Source organism: Canis lupus, chromosome 12 (genome assembly GCF_011100685.1).
Source record: "Canis lupus familiaris isolate Mischka breed German Shepherd chromosome 12, alternate assembly UU_Cfam_GSD_1.0, whole genome shotgun sequence".
Taxonomy (NCBI): Eukaryota; Metazoa; Chordata; class Mammalia; order Carnivora; family Canidae; genus Canis; species Canis lupus.
This window is the reverse complement of record NC_049233.1, coordinates 32,247,325-32,269,205: the sequence shown is the minus strand read 5'-3', so window position 1 is coordinate 32,269,205 and position 21,881 is coordinate 32,247,325. Positions and strand designations below refer to the sequence as shown.

The 21,881-nt window shown below is 34.3% G+C and overlaps 1 protein-coding gene and 1 long non-coding RNA gene across 5 annotated transcripts in view; one reads left to right on the top strand and one right to left on the bottom strand.

Moving 5' to 3' along the window:
- The window catches only part of ADGRB3 (adhesion G protein-coupled receptor B3), a 711,230-nt gene that overhangs the window by 6,798 nt on the left and 682,551 nt on the right, over positions 1-21,881 (bottom strand). For 3 of the 4 annotated variants that reach the window (XM_038554438.1, XM_038554441.1, XM_038554439.1), the window contains 2 exons: positions 19,002-19,037; positions 3,792-3,896 (listed from right to left, as the gene is read on the bottom strand). In XM_038554438.1, the coding sequence (XP_038410366.1) occupies positions 3,792-3,896; positions 19,002-19,037 (141 nt within the window). The remainder of the gene's footprint in view (positions 1-3,791; positions 3,897-19,001; positions 19,038-21,881) is intronic. The other variant, XM_038554440.1, reaches the window with a different exon arrangement.
- On the top strand, positions 8,637-16,633 carry LOC111098308. Its single transcript, XR_005367901.1, has 5 exons — positions 8,637-8,792; positions 9,369-9,658; positions 10,716-10,791; positions 11,810-11,915; positions 16,411-16,633. It is a non-coding gene; the product is annotated as an uncharacterized LOC111098308 (long non-coding RNA).

Sequence of the window (21,881 nt, the reverse complement as noted above, 5' to 3'; positions counted from 1 at the left end):
AGCCCAGAAATAAACCTATGCATATGTGATCGATAAATTTATAACAAAGGAGGCACATCAAAACCACAATGAGATATTTCACACCTTTGGAAATGTCTATTACCAAAAAGACAAAAAATAAAAAGTGTTGACAATGATGTGGACGAAAAGGAACCCTTGTGTACTGGTGCAGCCACTATGGAAAACAGTAAGGAGGTTACTAAACTAAAAATGGAACTATCATATGATCCAGCAATTCCACTTCTGGGTATTTAAAGAAAATGAAAATACTGGTTTGAAAAGGCATATGCAGCCTTATGTTCATTGCAGCATTATTTACGTGGCCAAGATATGGAAATAATCAAATGGATAAAGAAGATGTGGTTTATAGATATATACAATGGAATACTACTCAGTCATAAAAAATAATGAAATTTTGCCCTTTTTGTGACAACATGTATAGACTAGAGGTTATTATGCTTATTATGAAATAAGTCAGACAAACACCATATGATTTCACTTAAATGTAGGATATAAAAAACAAATGAAAAAACAAAACAAAACTCATAAGTGTAAAGAATACATTGCTGGTTGCCAGCAGGGAGGGGGTTTTGGAGGAAGGTAAAATGGGAAAAGGAGGTCAAAATATACACACTTCAAAGACAAATAAATCATGGGAATGTAATATATAGAATGAGATTATAGTTAACAATATTGTATATTACATAATTTTATATGCTGGCAGGAGGAAACTAGATTAACTAAGTGATCATTTTGCAGTATATACAAATATTAAACCATAACTAATACTGTTATGTTAATTGTATCACAATAAAAGAATTACAATTTCAATATAAGTCAACATGGATGAAGCTTCTAAAGATGCTAATTTGGCCTTAGGCTATATACATAGAAATGGAATGTTAGCTGAATATGAGAATTCAAGGCCACCTGGACCATAGGAAGGCCACCTGGGCATTTCCCATAGCTCAGGGTTCCAGGCACAGTCTAGCTGTCACTTCTGGGTAAGTCCCTTTCTTCCTCCCTCCCTCCATTCTTTTCTGTTTTTCTCCTTCCTTTTTTTTTTCTTCCTTTCCTCTCTTCTTTCTTTCCTTCCTTCTTCTAACCTACAATACTGGAGACAAGGGAATGAGAATTTGTTTATTCTATATTCTAAAAGAGTGAAGATTTGGAGAAGCTCCTTGGAGGGAAGGAATCTTGATGGAGAATAGTTTGTGAGACACACTCAAAGTAAAAGAATTCTTTCAATACTGCCTTTTCTTTGTAGTGTGATTTAGATGTTGTCCTGCCTGGAAGCAGGGAAATGGACTAAATGGTCTTTTGGGTTCCCTTTGATTCCCAAAATTCTACATAATTACCATCATTTGCAGTGCTAGGCAGGTGTTGTGAGTTAGTAGCCAGAAAAAAAGGAAAAGACTTTGAGATTTTTGTTTTGAAAATGTCTTTCTCCATCCAATTATGCGATTTTTCATTAGCAATGTGCCACACAAATTATGACTGAATTAAGGATAATGAACTCACTCACATGTTCATTATTAATCAAAACTGAATAAGGAACTCTTTTTTTTTCCTGTTCTCAGATATTTAGGACAATAGTCAAGCAGCAATGACAGCTCTATCCTTCCCACTCCTAACCTCCCAAATGATAAATATTTATAAATCTTTTCTAGAATAGGCGTGCTGCTGCAGAGATGTGGAGTAATTAGTAGGCTATTTTGGTTGTCAGGAAACTGAGATACAGATATTTGTGCCATTAATGATTTAATACCCAGACCATACAACAAGGGGAAATTACAATCATATTATAGCAGTCAGCCAGCTGTATCTGTTGCATAAGCCTTTCAGATTTGTAAACATAGCCCTCTCTCTCTCTCTCTCTCTCTCTTTTCTTTAGCAAATGAAGTTTCTTCAATTTATTTCAATGTTAGCTTTCAGTATTCCAAAATGAGTAGCTAATGTGTTTAGGTCTAATCTCAATGGTGCAAGTCTCATTTGCCTGGCAAACTAAAAATTGATGGCTCAATATTAGGAGCAGATAAGAAAGAACCACTCACTACATTCAAGGGTCTTCTATATGCCCAGTATTGTGTTGATGATACCAAGTAATGCATGATTCTTGCTATAAGGAGGAAAATAGGTTGATATACATGTGAATTATTTATGGACCATTTAAGAGTTAAGGTCTCTTGTATTTCTTATAATCTTCATTTACCAAACACAGATTAAGGGATGCCTGAGTGGCTCAGCAGGCTAAGCATCTGTCTTCAGCTCAGGTCATGATCTCGAGGTCCTGGGATCGAGCCCCATGTTGGGCTTCCCGTGGGGAGTCCGCTTCTCCCTCTCCCTCTGTCCCTCTCCCCCCTCCCCACTTGTGCTGTTTCACTCAAATAAATATATTAAAAATTTTTTCAAAAAGCCAAACATAGACTGAACTATCAGAAACATTCAATAAGCCAAGAACAGGTATGTACTGATAAATTACCATGACCAGCCTTGTACTAGTACTGAGAGGAATATAGGAGAAACAAAGGTACATAAATTCTTGTTCATGTACTAGTACTGAGAGGAATACAGGAGAAACAAAGGTACATAAATTCTTGTTCATGATAAACTGATGTTACTAATTAGGAAGCTAGGACTTAGACCCACAACACACATACCCAAGGCTCACTAGAGTTGGTGATCAAACACCAACACAAACACATGTCTCTTAGAGTGTTATATATATGCCAGAATATCAGATGTTAGGAGGAGGAGAAGGACTGCAAAGGTGTAAGGCAAAGCAGGAGTACCATATTTGGAGTGAGGAACAGTGGAGTCAGATGGTAGTTCCAGCTTTATCTCTCATAGTTGAGTCTCAGCTTCTTAACCTCTCACATGCCCTTCCTGCTTTGGAAAGTGTTAAAAGTGTTATGAGAATAAAGAAAACATTTACTACTTTCTGTTTTCTTTGTTCAGTGTAGGATAAATTGAGGGTTAGAAACCTGAGCTGGGTAACTTGTCCATGATCAGATAGTTCTTGGTTGAGCTTTGTACTCAAATAATCATGGAGCCTTCTCTGAAGCTATGACTGTGCCATGTCCACGGTAACTGCAAAATACCATTTGATGAATTCCTATGCTACGACTGTAGTAGTATGAATGAATGAGAAGAAAATAGTCTAATCAAATATCAATGCTTTCAATGTTGATGTGTTTCCCAAAACTCTTGTTATAGAACAAGTGAATCTTGAATTTCCTGGAGACAAAACTTAACATTTTGGTTTCACGTAACAAAGTGAAACCAAGTATACATTCATATATATATGAATATATATTATATATATACTCATATATATTATATTCATATATATATGAAATAATGTATGTATATACATATATACACATACACATAATATAAAGAAATATATAATTATATTTTATGACCTTAAAATGTCAGACATTCAAATTAAAATGTAAAAATTTAGTCAACTATTTGGGTGTTTGAATGATCATTTTAATGATGATAAAAGGGCCACATGAACCTAACACATTTTTGATATATAACTAATTCCAATTAAAGCTTATAACTGATAACACATTTAAATACGAATAAAACTGCTTAAAGAGTCTATCATTCCTAGTTTGTTTCTTAGTATATTCCAAAATATATTGTGGAGCATTATTTATTTTCTTTGTATGCCACTTTTGTGTTCACAAGACAATGAAAAGCTCCCGGAGGGCAAGGATAATGGCTGACAGGATACATCATTAGTGTGGTGCCAGGTACTGATGGAAGTAACACATACTCACCATACTACTTGTATTTGGTATATCCCGAAATCTGTCCAAAGTTTGAAACTTCTGATTCAGCTCCTGAAACAGTTCCATATGCCTCTTCCTTGTATGCATGACCTTCTGCAAAAGAAAATAGAAAGTCTCTCATTTCTAATTTGATTTACACATTTTAAGAAGAGACTTAATATTTTTGCTTTAACTAATAAGGAATGTAAGTTTGGCAGGAACCAGGAAGTCCCCAAAGACACCAAAAATGCAAATAAGCTGCATCTAATCTTTGTTTCATAGTCAGCACTTCTTGAGCATGAAGAATTGGCTTTATTTCCACTTACAAGATTACCAAAATATAGTTTTCTCTTGTGGGTGCATTAAAAATGTAGCAGTCATTCCTGTGTAAGATTTTCATCATTCAAAGTTAAAGCTGTTTTACAAAAATTGTTGTAATATAAAAAAATGTTTAAAAATTTGGACTTGTAAAGCACCCAAGTCTCTCAATGTTTGTCATGGGAAATATTACTTTTTTTATGTTTTATTTCCATAAACACTAAAATCCTAGCTGAATGTACTAAAGGGGGAGCAAAATCCCAGTCACTGCCATTTAAGGCTGACTCAAAGCACTAAAGTGTCTGAAATATATGTGAGTTCTAAAATCTTAGAGTTTCCATGAATAATGATGGAGCTTTGCAGAAGGAAAATCTGACCCATAGGTTTCATTTATTTATTTTCGAGATGATACAGAATCTTACAAATTAGGGCTCAGAGCAAAAATTGTGTGGTTGATGAGCTTCTCAAATCACTGATACAAATATATTAATCCTCTTTCTTTTCTAAATATATTAATACTCTTCATCCTTGGTTACATCCTTTTCTCCCAACTTCATCATAATTCAACAAATAGAGTCCTAAATAAAAATGACCTCAGGGTAAATATCATGGACTGAATCTTTTTCTATTACAGAGTATTTAACAGAGAAGATAAATTCTCTGTATTTACAAGTGTTATTTTAAAGGAGAAAATACCTTCCTCGATTTTGATTTTTTAAAAGTTAAAAATCGATATTTCAGTGATTTTTCAAGATTATGCCTACATGTTTGTGCAAGATTCTATAGTATTTTAAAGCATGTGCTTCATAACTCAGCATTTGCTCATGTGGGCTTCATGGGTATATTATACTGATGCCTAAGCTATGATTTGAACATTTGGTCTATTGTTTTAATTACCAAGTATTTTCAAAAGTAAGGATTTGTTTTGGAAAAGAAATATATCTTTGGGGGAAGATCTATAATGCCTAATTTTCTTCTAAAAAGACACTTACAGAGAACACAATCTTGAGGGGAAAAAAAAGCAAGAGAGAAATGCAAATTAAATCTTAAACATATTTTAAAAAGTCTTATTCTCTGTTATGCCAAATTTAATTTCCTATATTTAATGAATCTGTGTTTAGGCAATACTTTGTTTAGCTAGTTTCTTCTATTTTCATTAGCCTACTTTTATGAGAGAATTCTGACATTTTAAATCTTGCTCTTTTGCTCCTCTTAGTTGGCTGTTAACGAATCAGGTGCTTGAGGATGAGAACATGGCAACATTACTCATGATGAGGACATGAAACATAGCAAGCAATTACAGAGCGATTAACTTCCCATCAGTTTTGGGGAGAGTACAGAAAATAGATTTGCAGGATTTACAGAGAAACACCAGGCAAACATAATTTGACTAGCAATGGCTGATGGAGATTTATGAGAGGGAGGATTTGCATAAGCAACTCAGTGGAGGGATTTTGAGGACCACATAGCTGGCAAACATAACGAAATACATTTTATCCCTGGGGACGCAAATATTCCCATGTAGTACCAGGGCCTAAGACACTGATTAAAATACCGATTTGTGCTGTAAAAAATACCTTTTTAAAAAAACTATAGTCATCAGAATATGAACTCTGGCTCTAACTTTCAGATAATGTTTTTCATAATAATGAATCTTACCATATAGTTAATTTTTTGCTAGGGTAGTAGGACTAAAGTCATGCTACTGACATTTCTCTAAATATACTTCATTCTGTCAGTTAATACATATTCATGAGCATCACATATTGTACTAGATACTGAAGTAAAAGGGATCCAGGTGCAAAATCCAGTAGAGTTTCCCCCCTCTTCTAGCTCAAGGTAGAATGGAGGGTATAGGCATTAATCACCTAAGAACACAAGTACATGTTATTTTAGAACTGAGATAAGTAAAAGAAATGGTATGGCTAATAAGAGTAAGTGATACGAGAATTCACTAAGATAAATGCAAATAGGGCAGATTCCCAAATTTTCACACACTTATTTTGAAGTTGAAAATTTTCAAATCAATTATTCCTCATCTTGTTTATTCTCTTTTCCATTTCCAAAATTCAGAGAATATCTGGTATAATTTTTATTTATTTTTATTTTTAAAATTTTTTAAAAGAGTTTATTTATTTATTCATGAGAGAAACAGAGAGAGAGAGGCAGAGACACAGGCAGAGAGAGAAGCAGGCTCCATGCAGGCAACCCAATGTGGGACTCGATCCCCGGAATCCAGGATCATGCCCTGGGCTGAAGGCAGGTGCTAAACCACTGAGCCACCCAGGGATCCCCATCTAATAGAATTTTTAGTCACGTGCCCTTTCTTCAATGGGATTGTTCCTTTCCAAAGACAAGAAGCACATATACTCTTGTAAAGTAGTTGATGTTATTGGCACAGCTTCCTCATTTTAAGGTGTGCATGTGATGGTTTTGTCTGTGTAGTGTCCCATTTATCTTTCATCCTATGATAGGGTCCTGATTTTGCCTTGGGGGAGTTAGCCTTCCCACTTGATGGAAATGTCAATGGAGGTCCCTACTGTCTACTGGCGGAAAGGTCAGTTTTTCCATATCCTTCCAACAAGGTTCTCTTCTGGTTGGTACTCAAAGTCACTCTCTGTCTCTTGCAACCAAATGTTTCTATTGAATAAAGCATGTTTAATGAAGCAAAGTGTTAAATCTACCCCACAACGAGGATATGTTAAATGATTATAGTTTTTACAATCGTATTCTGATTGAATAGGTAGCAGCTGATTCTGAACTGAGTGGATTTTATTTTGAGGAGCTACAGTATTAAAATATACTCAGAAAAATATATGGTGGACACAAATGTTATATAGCCCAAAAACATTTTGCAATGTTCTATGTAGGTTCATGAAAGCTACTCTGAATACTAAAGCTCATGGATGCTGTAAGGAAGATGGAAAGAAATTAAAATTTGGATGCTGAAATCTGGGGCCCTTCCTACATAGAAACATTACTTGCAAAAACATGCCAGCTAGTCATTCTAATTTGAAATTATCACCTTGGCACAGCCAGAAATCACCATAGCAATGATGGCCTGGTGGTTCCAACAGAAGTACCACACTAGAGCTGCCAATCAATAGCTTGCCTATCTGTCATGGGCTCAGTTTGATTTTCCATGCACGATTCCTTTCTGTTCACAGACTTAAGTACACCTTTCAGCTTTTTCAGTCAGGGAAGCTTCCATTGACATGGCAGCCAGAATCACAGTGAATACTGGAGAGTTTCCAACCCAGAAAAGTTTTGGGATAAAAAATGTGGCTGGGTTTTAGTTTTCAAAAATAATAAGAGCTTCCCCTTATCTATTTGCTTCTCTAATTTTTATTTGTAGCACTCATGCCTTTGATGGTCTTAACCACCTAATTCAAAGTTTTTGTGCTTCTAAATATTACTGGTCCATTTTAAAATGGCTCTTTTTGGATTTTACTCACCTTACGGTTTCATCTGTTTACTTTTTTCTTTTGTGGCTGAAACATCTTGTGTCCGAAACAAATTGACTTCTGTGAAAAATTCAATTTTCTAAAACCTTGTGAAGATGATAAAACTATAACTCAAGTAGATTTTCTTCTTAAATAAGCAAATATATTCTAATTGCCACTATATATAAAATTCAGGTTGCTTGAGTTATTACTCTTGTCAAGTAACATAGGCATCTTTTGCAATAAAGAGAAATGCTCAGTAATGTTCCTTTCACTCAGGTTATTATGACATCATTCTTTGAAGCTGCATATGAACCCTATCCTGAGAGGACCAGCAACCTAGTTACACAAAAATATCTCCTGATATAGCTTATTTCATAAAACTCTTATCTGTCATTTTATGTCTTTGTAACTCAAGAGAGGCTGTGTTTGCAGTCTTTTAATTGTTGATATGAAAGAAAAAGTGATAGGTTGTGTACTGCTTTCATGAAATTTCAGATATTTGAGAAAAAAAATTAGGATGTGAACAACCTGTATGTTTTGAGCACCTACTCTATCTCAGGCACTCTTTTAAATACTTGGGACATGTCAAATCTAACAGTTCTAGATCTGGACAAACTTGGAATTTAGATTTTAGTTCCATCACTTTCAAATTGTATAGTCAGAAGCATAAAATGTAATCTCCCTGTAGCTCTAGTTTTAGCAGTCAGAATAACCTTACAGGGTTGTTCTGAAGATTTAAAAGGGATACATATCACCTGTCACTAGAGGACATACGTAAGAGCCACTTAAGAAATGGTAGGCATTATTATCTTTCTCAATCCTCACAATAACCCAGGGAGGTAGGAGTCATCATCTCACTTTGCTGATTAGGAAACTGAAGCTCAGGAGGCTAAGTAAAGGTCCCAAGCTCCCATCAGTGGTGAGACAGCTAGAATACACTCTGAATCCAAAGACAATTCTCTTTGCATGCAGCTATCTTAGATACATCCTATATTCAGGGAGCACCCTCCTATAGATTATTCAAGTTTATGACTTATTTAGATGGAAAAGTGAGTGAAAGAAACACTCTTGTTTCTTGTTACAGGTGCCTTCTGTAGCCAAGCCCATAAACTGGATATTGATCACCCTAAAACTATCCCATGGTACTGCAACTATCTTTGGAAGGGCTGTCTCCATGTCTTGTCTCTGAACACCTTGTGGACAGTGACTTCTCTTTGTATCCCTGACACACAGCGTTTGATATTTAGTAGGTGCTCAATTAATGTGCTCAATTAATAAATGAATTAGACGGCATATGTATACAGGTCAGGGAAGGTGCCTGCAACAAGGAAGGCTATCTTAAGTCTTGTCTTCTCTCCTATTTAAGGGGACACCAGAGAGGAACACTCTTCAAATTCTATTGTGTCTCTATTCAAATTTTATTATGCTTTCTTATTTTCCACATAAGTAGCATATAAAGGGCCTGCAGGTGGGTTTGAAACTAACCACTTGGAAGTTTTGTTTTCTAAATTCAGAAGTATGAATCATAGAGTTGGGATTTAAGTCTGAACTACAGATAAGGTAGGCATTACTATATGTCAATGCCTGTTGACTGTTTTAGAAACTGTTTTAGAAACAGGGACATTTTTAGAAAAAGTTGGAGAATCTCTCAACTATAAACTTTAGATTATGGGGCCTGGGAATCATGTGCTGATAGAATTTAGAAACCACTTTGCTAAATAACCTTTTCTAGCCTTAGGAATATAGACATCTATGCTCTCATTGTTCATATTTACTAGTATAAACAAACCTATGGTTATTTTTCTTTTTTTGTATTGCATAGGAGTCCTCAATCCAGAGTGGGCTGTTGAACATTAGTTTGAATTGATGGAAAACTAATGTTAAGGAGCAACACACACTGCAGGAATTAATCTTGATTTTTGAAGCTGTACTGTGAAAAAGGAATGATTTATGTACCTTTCTTGGCCAGAGTCCCAGAGTATCCTTAAGATAGAACCTGAAGCCCCAGAGACTACCTGACATTACCAGTGTCTGGTTAAGATTCAAAAATATTTCCATTTAAATAAATATATATCCAGGACTTAGACAAAGGATCTAAAAAAACTGAATAAGGTAGGTATTATTTTTTATTATTTCACTGTCAGCCAAGGATATACTTGGCTGCAAATATTTGCAACAGTTTAATTTAGCATTATAGAAAAGACAGATGCAGCAAAAGACTAGATTGCTCAAATGTTTCCTCTCAAAGTGTGCTGATTGCCTGACAGTGCACTTATTGTAGGAGTTCGGGACAAAGCAGAAAGGAGCTTATTATGAGTAAGATATTTCTTTGGAACTGTAAGCTTTATATTTTGAAAGTAATATAAATTTTATTTTCTATGCCACAGCTTAGCTGTATTCATAACAAAATAAAATTAATATAAAACATTTTATCTTACTTATATTCCCTCAAATCTACTAAAAATTCAAGTCCCCACAAAGATGGACATAATTATCCTGGTTAGATGCCTTCTTGTGCTCTCTGCTCACTCTTACTTCTCCTAAGTTTGAAAAGCATGGTTTACTGGATGTGTGGTGTTCATTAGGAACTTCAAAGGAATATTCTATGGTGTTTTTAAGAGGTTCCATGGAAGAATGTGACAAGGGATATCCTCATACATTTTTTTAAGATTTTATTTATTTGGGAGAGGGAGAGGGAGATGGATAAGGAGAGGGAGAGGGAGAGAGAGAGAGAGAGAGAGAGCAGGGGGAGCAACAGAGGGAGAGAGAGAAGCAGGCTCTCCATTAAGCAGGGAGCCTTATGTGGGGCTTGATCACAGGATCCTGGGATCATGACCTGAGCCAAAGGCAGATGCTTAACCAACTGAGCCATTCAGGCACCCCATCTCCATGTTTTTTGAAGAGACGATAAAAATAAATACCCTTCTATGCATATATTTTTAACATGGAATGGATAACATTGTTGATTGTAATTTGAGATGTTTGCAACTGCATTCCTAGGAATTCCTTAAGATTTGCCCTCAATCCAAGACTACAATTTAAGCTATCTCCCTGATATTTCTCATTTAACATCTGATTAGGCACCTTAATCCCCAAGATATTAAAATGCAATTTGGCCTAACAAGATGTATGCTTGATTTTCCTAAATCTCTGTCTGTGATTTTACTAGAAATCCAGGTTCAGACCTGCAGGATCCTCTTTCATCTGCTCCCCTATGTTCAGTTAAGAACCCTGTCTGTGTTCAGGTAAGGACCAAATCCAAAAATCTTGACTCTGCCACATCCCTTCATTCCTTTCTTTTGCTACCACTTCATTTTTCTTTTCTGGATTAGTCATTTCCGATTTTGTATTTCAACTTCCTCATTCACCCTACTCCAATCTTTCCTACCTATTACTGACTGCCACAGTCATCTTTCTAAATTCCAGATCAGAGCAAATCATTCCCACTAAAAAACAAAAAGAACATAATAGAACAGAAAGTTTTAGCAGCTTTTGGTAACAAATTACGTAAAATTTCTTCCCTTGGAGTGCAAGCTCTTCACTATATGGTTTCTAAATTACTTCCTCCTTTTATCTATAGACCTCACATTTCAGTGAATTTTAATTTGCTTCTAGTTTCTTGAGTATGCCACACTTAAGTCAACCTCCATATCATTTCCTCTTCCTTTAATTTCCACCTGCCATTCATTGCCTTGAGTTGCATATCATGCAAATATCTTTGAAGTCCAGTGTGGCTGTCTTTGAGGTGTTAGCTCCTTAATCCATTTATTATAGTGGTCTTTGCCCCAAATCAGATATATTCTTTGATAACTTTTTATTCAAGCACACTGGTCTAATTTCAATTTTAAATTATTCTTTACATAATAATTTATTGAATGCCTACTATTGTGAAAATTAATAAAGGAATCCTCTTTCAAAATGGGGCAATCCATGAAGTGAGAACTCTCATGCCCTACTACTCATCAAAATCTACATAACCAGTAGGAAAAAGAAAGATTTTCTCTCAACCTGGCAACAACAAGCTGCCTGCACATGAGTTAATAAGAAGCTGTCACCACTTCAAACTCTTTTTCCTCCCATAAACTTTTGTTCAAAACAACCCTTGCAACTTTCTCCTTTCCTCTATAAAAGGATGCTGTCCCACTTTGTTATCTGGACTTGCTTACTGTTTGCCATAGTTTGCATGCACCAAATTGCAATTCTTCTGCTATTCCCAAAAAACTCATTTGCTGCTCAGTAATATTTCTTGTTTAATTTTTAAAGTTGACATTATATGGTGTCAGAAGTGGGATAAGAAGGTGATGAATCTCGATGAACTAACAACTCCAGGCATTGTGAATGGTAGCCACTTCAGCCTCTTGCATTATGAGTAAGTAATCTTTTTATTTTTGGCATGGTGAGCCTCTTGTCAGAGGCACCCTTCCTCCTTTTGGGTGAGCTCTCTGACTTTATTCTTGAAGGAATCAGCCTTTTGGTGACTACTTATTGGTTTGCCAAACCTTTGGTTTCAAAGTATGGGATCACAATCCTCTAAATTTTCCCTAAGCATCTTCCTTCTGGGACCCTGGCCAATTTTGTATTCAAAACTGTGGCCCTAAAACAAACAAATAAACAACAACAAAAAAAATATGGCCCTTCTTCATGTGTGTTCTTAATCAAATGGACCAACTGAACCCAAGATAATTTGAACTCCTATGGCTACTATGAAGAACTTTTTTTTTTTTTTTTCCTGCAGAACCAAATTAGAAGACTACAGCTCTAAAATTAAATAGACTAAATAGGATGGCTATTTTAATTGGTACCTGGAGTCTTCCAAATGTATCCAAGACTCTAAAATCACTCTTTGCAAAATAAGGTTTCTAAATTAACCAAGACACATAAATAATTAAAAGTAGATAAAAGGGGCTCTGAGGCTACTTTTTCCCTTCCCTGTCCTAATGGTCTCCAATACCAGCTTCTTCTTTCCCTTCTGCACCACCCTCACCTCCTCTATACCTTCTATACCCTCATCTACCAAACTATGGACCATAATTAAAGAATTTATTAAACCCAGGGAGGAACCTCAAATGTTTTTATAAATGGATTACCTCCTGAAATTAGTGAATTAAAAAAACAACACAATATCTTTAAGTGTCTTCTCTTTTTGCATCTCTCTGTCTATTTATGAAAGACTATGTATGTATGTTATAGATATGGTATTTTTCTACTTCTGGGCGATATAACCAAAGCTAATTTATGAAATAAGCCCTATTCATTTGGCTTGAAAATGAAGCATTTATAAATTATCAGAAATATAATAGATACTAACTCAAATATTTTTCAGGTTCACATGATTTGGGAAAATATTTAATATAATAGCAAGTTTAAGGTTGTTGTTTCAATTAAAATGCATGTCTTTAGAGTTCTCAGCATTAAACATAAAACCTTCATTCTAGCTAGGTTTATTAGAAGTGCAGTAACTTCATGTTACTTCTTTTACAAAATTTGTGAGCAAGAAAATAGCTTAGGCTGGTGGCTAGTTGTCTAATGTCTCAAGTTTTTGTGGGTAATCTAAACATAATTGTTAAAATAAATATAAGTAGGATAAAGAGTCTTTAGGTAAAGTTTTGCCAGGTTAAAAAAATGATGGATATTCACTGAATATATATATAATTTCTAAATAAGATAGAAAATGGACACCTTAATTGACATAGGCTTATCCATTTCTGGCTTCTTTTTACAGGGAAACAAAAGATACTTGGGTCTATTAATGAACATGTTTTGCATCACATTGAAAAATTATACTTTGATAGAGTATATGTCTCTAGAAATTATGAAATGTACTCATGAAATTGCCAACCTAAAAAAAATGCTAATGTAAAAGACAGTTCATAATAGCATACTTAGTTTTCATTAAAAATTAAGGTTTTTAAGGGTTAAGAATTCTAATTAAGGTTTATAAGTGTAAACAATTCTAATTAACATATATAATTAAAGCTGGTAGAAATAATAAGGGAAATAGCTCTGTATACAAGGAAAGTAGGGTATGTTTTTTGCTTAGAAAAGGTACAGGGTAAAAAAAAGTATGAAGTATGGAGATACATTTCTGTTGAGGCAGATAGAAAGGATAGACTAAGATGGACATAAAAAGTTTTAGAAGGTCTGTGAAAAAATAATCTTGGAAAAACTTTTAATATGATCCATCTAAATAAATTTGTTATAGGGGTTTAACAATAAGTTTTAATATTAATAGTGTATTTATGTAAAATTGAACCATAATTTTCCTTTTATCTGCTAAGAGAACAAATTTTTCTTGGACTATTGGTCTGCTTTTGATAATAGATTGTAAAAAGTTTTCCTTTATACTTTAATCTGGCTTTAAAAAAAAAGGATTCTATATTTTTTTAAAATAATTTTCTGTATTTGCTGTCTTTAACAGGTCTCTGATTATGTAAGTTTTAACTCGGATCTATGTATCTTTCTATATTTGCTTTTTAACAACTTCTATTGTTACCATGGTTAAATGGATGGCTAAGTATTATTTCATAATCCTATTTGACCCATGATACTATTTGACCAAATGTTCTAAAATCTTTTGATATTTTGGACAAATTTCCCCAAATCCAATTCTGAATAGTCTTTTTGACCTTGAACTAACTTTGGGTTTTCTAGAAAGTTTCTAAAACATCACAATAGATTTGTTCTTTCTCCTTATAAAAAGAGAGATACTAAGCCCTTTAGGGTTATTCAATATGTTAAATTACATGAGAAGCATTTTCAAATAAGTGAAAAATAAACCATCTAAGGTTTTGTTATGCAGGTGAATGTTATTAACGTAAATATTTTAGAAATTATGTGAAGTTCCTGGAAATCTGGTGTCTTGGTAAAATGTTATTGGCCATGATTCCAATTATTATCTTAAAATATATGGAAAACCAAATTTTCTTGTCAACTCCATCATAATGAACTTGCATCATATCTTTAATAATGGACATTTTAAGTCTTTTCATTTATAGGGAGTAACATTTTTATTCAGATACTTTTACAAAATGTACCTACAGAAGTGATTTGTTTTCAAAGAGATTCATGGAAAGAACTCAGAAAAAAGTGCCGGTTTCTGATAACTTTGAGACCATAAAATTAAACTGGGTAAAAATTTCCAGAACTAATGTAAAAACTAGATTCAAACAGAACAAGAATAACATGGCATTGAATGAATGGAGTAAGATGATTATAATTTTTATGACTCCTAGTTTTCAAATATTACTAGTCCTTCAATGTTTTGCTTGCTACATTAAAAGGACCCCCTTTTCTCTTCTCTTTAAAGCTATCTATGAAATACAGCACTTTGGTAAAATATAACTTTGTAAACAATGATGAAATATTTACTTTTTCTCCCTACCTGATCCCTCCAGAATTTGGAAACTCTTGAGTACTTTTTCACATGGCAATATAGTTGGTTATTTGCATAAATTCAATGAGAATCTGTTTTCCTTGTAATAATAAATAGAAATATTGGCTACTTTACCAAGGCTCTGATTGGATTATTTTCAGAGAGATGTACATAGACTCAGATTTTACAGGACAGTTTTTAAGGAACTAAGGCTAATTTATGGAGCCAATATAGCTCCTCAGAAAAATCAACTTGGCACCTTGCTTACAAAGTTCTAGAAAAGCAGTTTTGAAAAGTGCTTATATGGTGAATTACTACTCTTGCTACACTTGAGGCAGGCCAAGTTTAATGCACACAAATTAGATATACTGTGATTATCTTCAGTAAAAAATCAGGGTAAGTATAGAGAGAAAATTTATGTTTGTACCTTCGTCTGCATTATATTCTAATCCTGTTAATAAACTGTAATAGATCCCAAATTATTCTGGTTTTCTCAAGTATCTGCCTACCATACTCCCAACTAATGTTTCCATTTTTCCCCCCATGCTTCTGATTTGGAACAAGGACTGCCCTTGAACTTCTTGGAAAGGAACTATACCAGGTCCTCCTCATTACCCAAATGATAGCCAGACTTTGGGGGCTTGAATCTTGGACACACATTCCACAGCTAAAGATGGCTGCACCTGACATCTGGTCTTCCAAACCCTGGAAAGTTTTTAATCAAATGGATAAGAAAGAGAAGTAGTTGACATTAAGGCAGATTGCTTCCACTCAAGACACCACATCAAGACTTTATATTTCAAATATTAAAGTCTGTCTTTTTCCCCTTATTGCCTTTATCTTGGCATTCTCCTGGAAAAATAAAGTCATCACCTGTATCTCTCAGACCATTGCTAAGGGGGATAAACTCTGGAATTTAGAACATTATTTTTTCAGGCAAAGAGAAAACTTGACTGATTCCTGACCTCTGATGTATTTAGCTGGTTACTTTCAGGTCTGGGTTCTTCACGTAGGATCTTATACAAACTAGATTTATTTTTTTTTAAATCTTATTTATTTAAGAGAGAGAGAGAGAGAACACAAGCAAGAAGAGGAGAGGGACAAGCAGACTCCCCATTGAGCATGGAGCCTGATGTGGGGCTTGATCTCATGACCTGAGATCATGATCTGAGCCAAGCCAAAATCAAAGAGTCAGACACTTAACCAACTGAGCCACCAGGTGCCTCCACAAACTAGATTTATTATTATGCTTCTCTTTTTGTGTTGTACAATACTTTAAAAATTTTGTGCTTGTTGCCTGTCAAACCCTTGCAGAAATAACCTATCCAAGAGGATGATGCTGGTTTGATGTTTCAAGATGATCTCTAAAGCTTATAGCTTTGATAAGAGGTAGTCCTTAAGTGGGAAATGCTTGAGAGCTCTCTATTCTATTCCTTGTTACTCATATGTGGTCTTAAACAGTTTCCAATAACCATGCTCTTTCCTTCCACAGTGGGACATGATAACCAGGAAAGGTCCTTCCTGGCACCAAGGGACAAAATCACTAAATACAGAAAACTGATTCTTGATTGGCAGTGCTTTAAAGAAATGTTTAAAATAGTACCTCACAACTTCCTCTTTTCCTTCCAGGCTTGCATATCTGGAATTGCAATTCCCAAATAAAGTCATTTGCTACATGATAACCTTGGTTTTTTAATTTAATTTTTAAGGTTGACACTATATATTAGATCTCTGCTTGGAGCTGAGAATGCAAGTCTAGTAAGGAATTTGGTCACAGAATAAAGGAATATCAATATTTTCTGTATACTTTCCTGAAAGTAAGAATTGATGTTATATCATTGTGACTAGTCAACACTTTGCTCTATTTATTGCTAAAAATGCAATGTTTTCTTGGAGATTGGCAACATGAAAGAACTTTTCCCCAGGTATAACATTTACTAGCCCATTTTCTATGTATATACAAAGTTGAGAGAATATTGTTATTGTGTATAGATTTCGGGGAGTGTATATGGTCTAAAGGGAAGCTATCTTCAGGAGCCCAGGATAGAAATCTGCTTGTAAATGGCAAAATGCCTATGTTGGCCACTGTGTGGTAAAGCTGATGGGGTGGGAATTCGGGGACTAGCAAGTAGTTTGAGATAAACAAAATTTATCCAGCATGAATTAAAGTGGAAGGAGGCAACTCAGGCTCTTTGTCAAGGACCATCCACAAAGTACAAATATATCATATTAAAATTTATCAGCATTTGCATCTTGCAGTAATTTTTCTGAATACCATCTATGAGATATCTGCCACATAACTACAATTGCACACAGACTAAGGAGAGTGGTACTAAAAAGTCTGTCAAGAAAATGCAATATCTCAAAGTGTCCTCCCACCTCCCAATTTTACACATCTAGCAATCATGCAATAACCATAGTAATTAAAGAGCTAACTACTCAGGGCTGTTGAGTTTTGACATCTTTCCATTACCAGAAAATGTTTTGATAATACCATGGTTATATGTTGGGATACTAAGCAGCAGGAAAAAAGCATCCGATTAAGGAATATGGTACCAGTTGCCATAGGGAATATATGAAAAAGGAATAGTTTTTCTAATGCTCCAAGTGATCCAATATGATTAGATTTCTTTTCAGAACTTATGATTATATAGCTTTGATTGGTTCCCTTGAGGCTTAATTTTACATTTAGGTTTTTACTATATTTTGTCAATGATGCCCAATGGATTAATTTCCACCTTCTTTCCTTTGTATTAACATAACTTATTGCTTTCAGGACAAAAAGAAATGTATACACAATGATCCTCTACTTTGGGTTACCTAAAGAGTAGAAAAAAAATTATTTGTCCCCTAAAAGGCAATAAAAAAATGAAAAAAAGATTTCTGAATGTTTTTTTCTTTGTACCCTAAAATTTAGGATAGAATGAAGTTTTTATCCTAGGCCACAGGTTGCTACAACTGAGATGCATCAGTAGGAAATTTTGCCACATAATCATTGAGGTCAGATTCATCATTATTATTTTGTTTCTTGTCTGAAAGCTTACTAAAAATGACCAAATATCTTTGGACCCTTTTCAGGGTAAAGCTAGAGCTTGTTCACCATTGTAGTAAATAAAAACAGTTAAGTCTCACTTTTGGTACCTGATATATATTCCTGAGCTACAAGATTCATCTACATTCACAAAATGATTGATTTAGGAGTTTCCATATTCTGAAAGGCTTCCATAATTTTAGGAATATCAGCTAAGATTCCCAAGTTCTATGTAAGCATCACAATAGTACAAATATGCTAGAGAAATTTATAATGTATTATATCCAATTATGTCAGCAGGCTATGAATCATATCCAATTATCAAGATGCATAAGTGCCTTTTATGTGACGCTCAAACATCATTAATTTTGTGCTTAGCATAAGCTGCTCAAATGGTATGATTTCAGTAATTTCTAGCATCGATATTACAACATCAATATAAATTCAATGCAAATTGGAAAATGAACATCTTCATCTTGTTTATATCTGTGAAAAGGCATTTACTGAACACAGGAGCACACTGAACCAACACTTACTATTGGAAAAAAGAATCTAGAATGTATCACAGAGAACTTAATAATAGGAATCAGTACATAAGGCAAGTCCCAGAGAAAGCCTAGCTAATCAGCTAAAGCATTATTCTCACTCTCTTCAGGTAGTCACTCAAGTAAAACCAATATAATTGTTATAAATGTGAGAAATGAAGCAACCAACATTCTTACCTCACAACAAACTGAATTAATCAAATCCAACTCTCACCATAAAGTGCTCATTTGTCTTAATATTTATAAAATGAATTCCTTGTCTAGAATACCTCAGTTTGGCATATATCTAAGTCAATTAGAAGTTAAAAAAATTTTTCTACACCTAGTTTTATAGTATGGCTTTTAATTAAAAATGTTTCACTTCTCACTTAATTTTTAAAATGTAGAGCTCAAAAAAAAAATAAAATATAGAGCTCCTACATACTACAGAATAATATTTTTAAGTAATTATATGTCAATTTTGAATTCAAGCAATTAAAATTATTTTAAAAATCCATAGAAACTTACCTCAAAGTCAAGGTCTGAATATCGTGATTTTCTTCTCTGTTAGATTTTTTAAAAGGAGAAAAACCAATATAAAGTTATGTTAAGTAATTCAAATAAAATGAAAATTATTATCTTCAATAAAATGACCTGCATCATTGTATTACAAGTATTTCCTTCACATAAGAATATGTCAAAATTTTTATGATAAAAATCATTTAGTTATCTCAAAATTTCCCACCAGTCTATCTCCAGTCTGCATTTCTACCAAAATTTCTCTGGCCTTCTGTTTGAGTCCTAAAGTTCTGTATCTCTCAACCACGGATTTTTTTGGTATTTGATCATTTTCCATGATCAGAAAATCCTAATTTCTGGTTCTTAGAAACTGAAGTATCTATTCTAATTTAGTAAATAATAATAATAATAATAATAATAATAATAATAATAATCCACACCCTAGTGAAACATGAATGCAGATGTCAATATCTCAATATTCGTCTGTGGCTTCTCTGTTAATCAGCTCCTGGATCTAGTTATAGATCAGTATGTAGACAATAAGCCTGATAAAATCAGGAAAAATTACTTATGTGAAATTAGTGTGATTCTATAAATATTAGTGTAGGAAAGATACACTTAACATGTGCTAATAGGGATTTGGTATTGAAGGAGATATCCGGTAGATATAGAAAATGTCCTCTAAATTTTTAGAGAACAAAAGCAAGTTTCCCATGTGAGGTTTGTTTTGTTTTAATTTGGATTTTTTTGGAGGAAGTGGGGGTAAAACAAAAAATAAACATTAGAAGCAAGTAATATTTAGGCAGTCGAATATGTAATCGTAAAGACAAACTTTTTTTTTCTTTCTCTTCTGCTATCCCAGTACCTACCTTAAGTTCAATAACCTAACAGGGAATCCTATCCATGATAGTTGATTCTCGTAACTGCTAAATACTAGAGACAGACAGGCAGAAATACCATTTATTGAAAAACATGTCAACATTTTTGTAGCTAAAGTTACAATGTCACTGTAGAACCAGAGCCTCTCTATGCAACCAACTCCCCAAAGCATGCTTTACTAGACAGAAGGGGATATATTCTAAAAGAAAGATTTTGTTTAAAAAACAATCTATAAATTTTGAAATTATTTGATTTTGATGGAGCTGGATCACAGAGTCCAGTCTTCAAGTATGATCAAGGAGAGCATTGAGGAAATTGCTTTATTAAATGGAAATAGCCCATTGATATCACTTTGATCTTGTCTCTAGTATCATGGTAGCCTAGCCCTGGTGACATCCTGGAAGGAGACCAGTGTATAGGAAGGCATTTCACCCAGGCCTCCTTTGCCATCTCCCGCCACTATTCTTATCTAACTGTATTGTATAAAAATCAGGCTTCAATGTAGTGCATCACTCTTTGCTGCGATATGCTATACGGAATGTCAGTGTTTCCATTCTGCTCTTGAATGCTTTGCCTTCTTGGCACTGTGACTCAGCAGGATATTTTGTAAGTATATGTTAAGCAAAATTCTTTTCTTAATACAGAAAAATGCAAGAATGGGAACAATTTTAAACAATCATTACAGAAGATTAATCATGAGCTTTGAATTCCATTTAAAAATTAGTGAGATCTTATGAAAAAGTTTCAGCTAGCCAGTAGAGTAAGAGGCCCTTCTGCTGCATGCATTGAGGGGTCCTATGCCAAAGGTCGTAAGAACCGTATGTTGCTCTGTTTCCGAATGTACAGCTGTGTAGCTAAGAACTGGGAATGCTGATGGACGCATGTCACTAAAGGTTCCATATTTTAGGAACAAGAAAAAAGATGGAAACCTAGAAGAACAGCAGAAAGAGATTCCGCTTCTGACAGCTGATGTCACCTATGCACCTACACTGATATAAAATATGAAAAAAATGGATATACTCCTACAAATAGATTTCCTTCCCTTCTAAGTTCTATAAAATTTAAATTCTAACATAAAGCTATAGCATAACTATAGCATTGAAGGATTAGACTAAGAAATAAACAAATGAAAGATTTCAGTCAAAAGAGCTTAAAGATGATGGTGGCGGGGATGAGCAGTGAAGATTTAAAAATTAGAGAATGGGAAAAATATGGCAGTTTGTCCTATTATTTTGTATACCCATAATACTGGCCAAGTATGACCCATAATACTGACCAAGTGTATCAACCTTTCATAGTTTATAAAGTACTTTAACATTTGTACTAACTGCCCTGTGGGATGGTCAGGAAAGTACTTTTTATACCTATTCCATGAATTAGGAACAATGAGGACCAGAATAGTTAAAATAAACCTGTTTACTTCACCTGGGTAGTAAGCAAATGAGTTGGGATTCACACTCAGATCTTCTGACTCCAAACCTTGTGTTTTATCCACTGTCTCTCACTACTAGCTCAGGGGTAAGAGTGGCAATATTTTATAGCCAAGATGCCTGTGGTATTTTTGCTGATTGTTACTAGAAATGTTACCAGTGATTTAGCAAGAATAATATTTGAGGACCCAATCAACCCAAGAGGACAGAGATGTCTTCTAGCCATAAAGTAAGGTCAGGCAGATTAACTTTTATTCATCAATTATATTTTAAAAGAGAAAAAAAAATCAATATGATACTTATTTGAGATAAAAATCTAATGGCAATATAAAAGAATTTGTGTTGACTACAACAACTTAAAAACCATTCAAACATGAGATACTTTATGAGCAATGATACAGTAACAAATAGGAGCCAACCTGTACCTCCATGATGTATCTTCCATTGCAAAATCTAGTTTCTCTTAAAGAGATATCTGGCACTGGGAAATCATGGTGTAATGCAAGAACCAGAGTGTTCAATTTTATCATCCTTGGTATACAGTGCAGTATGTTGGAAAGTCTTTCAAAGCACTTAAAGT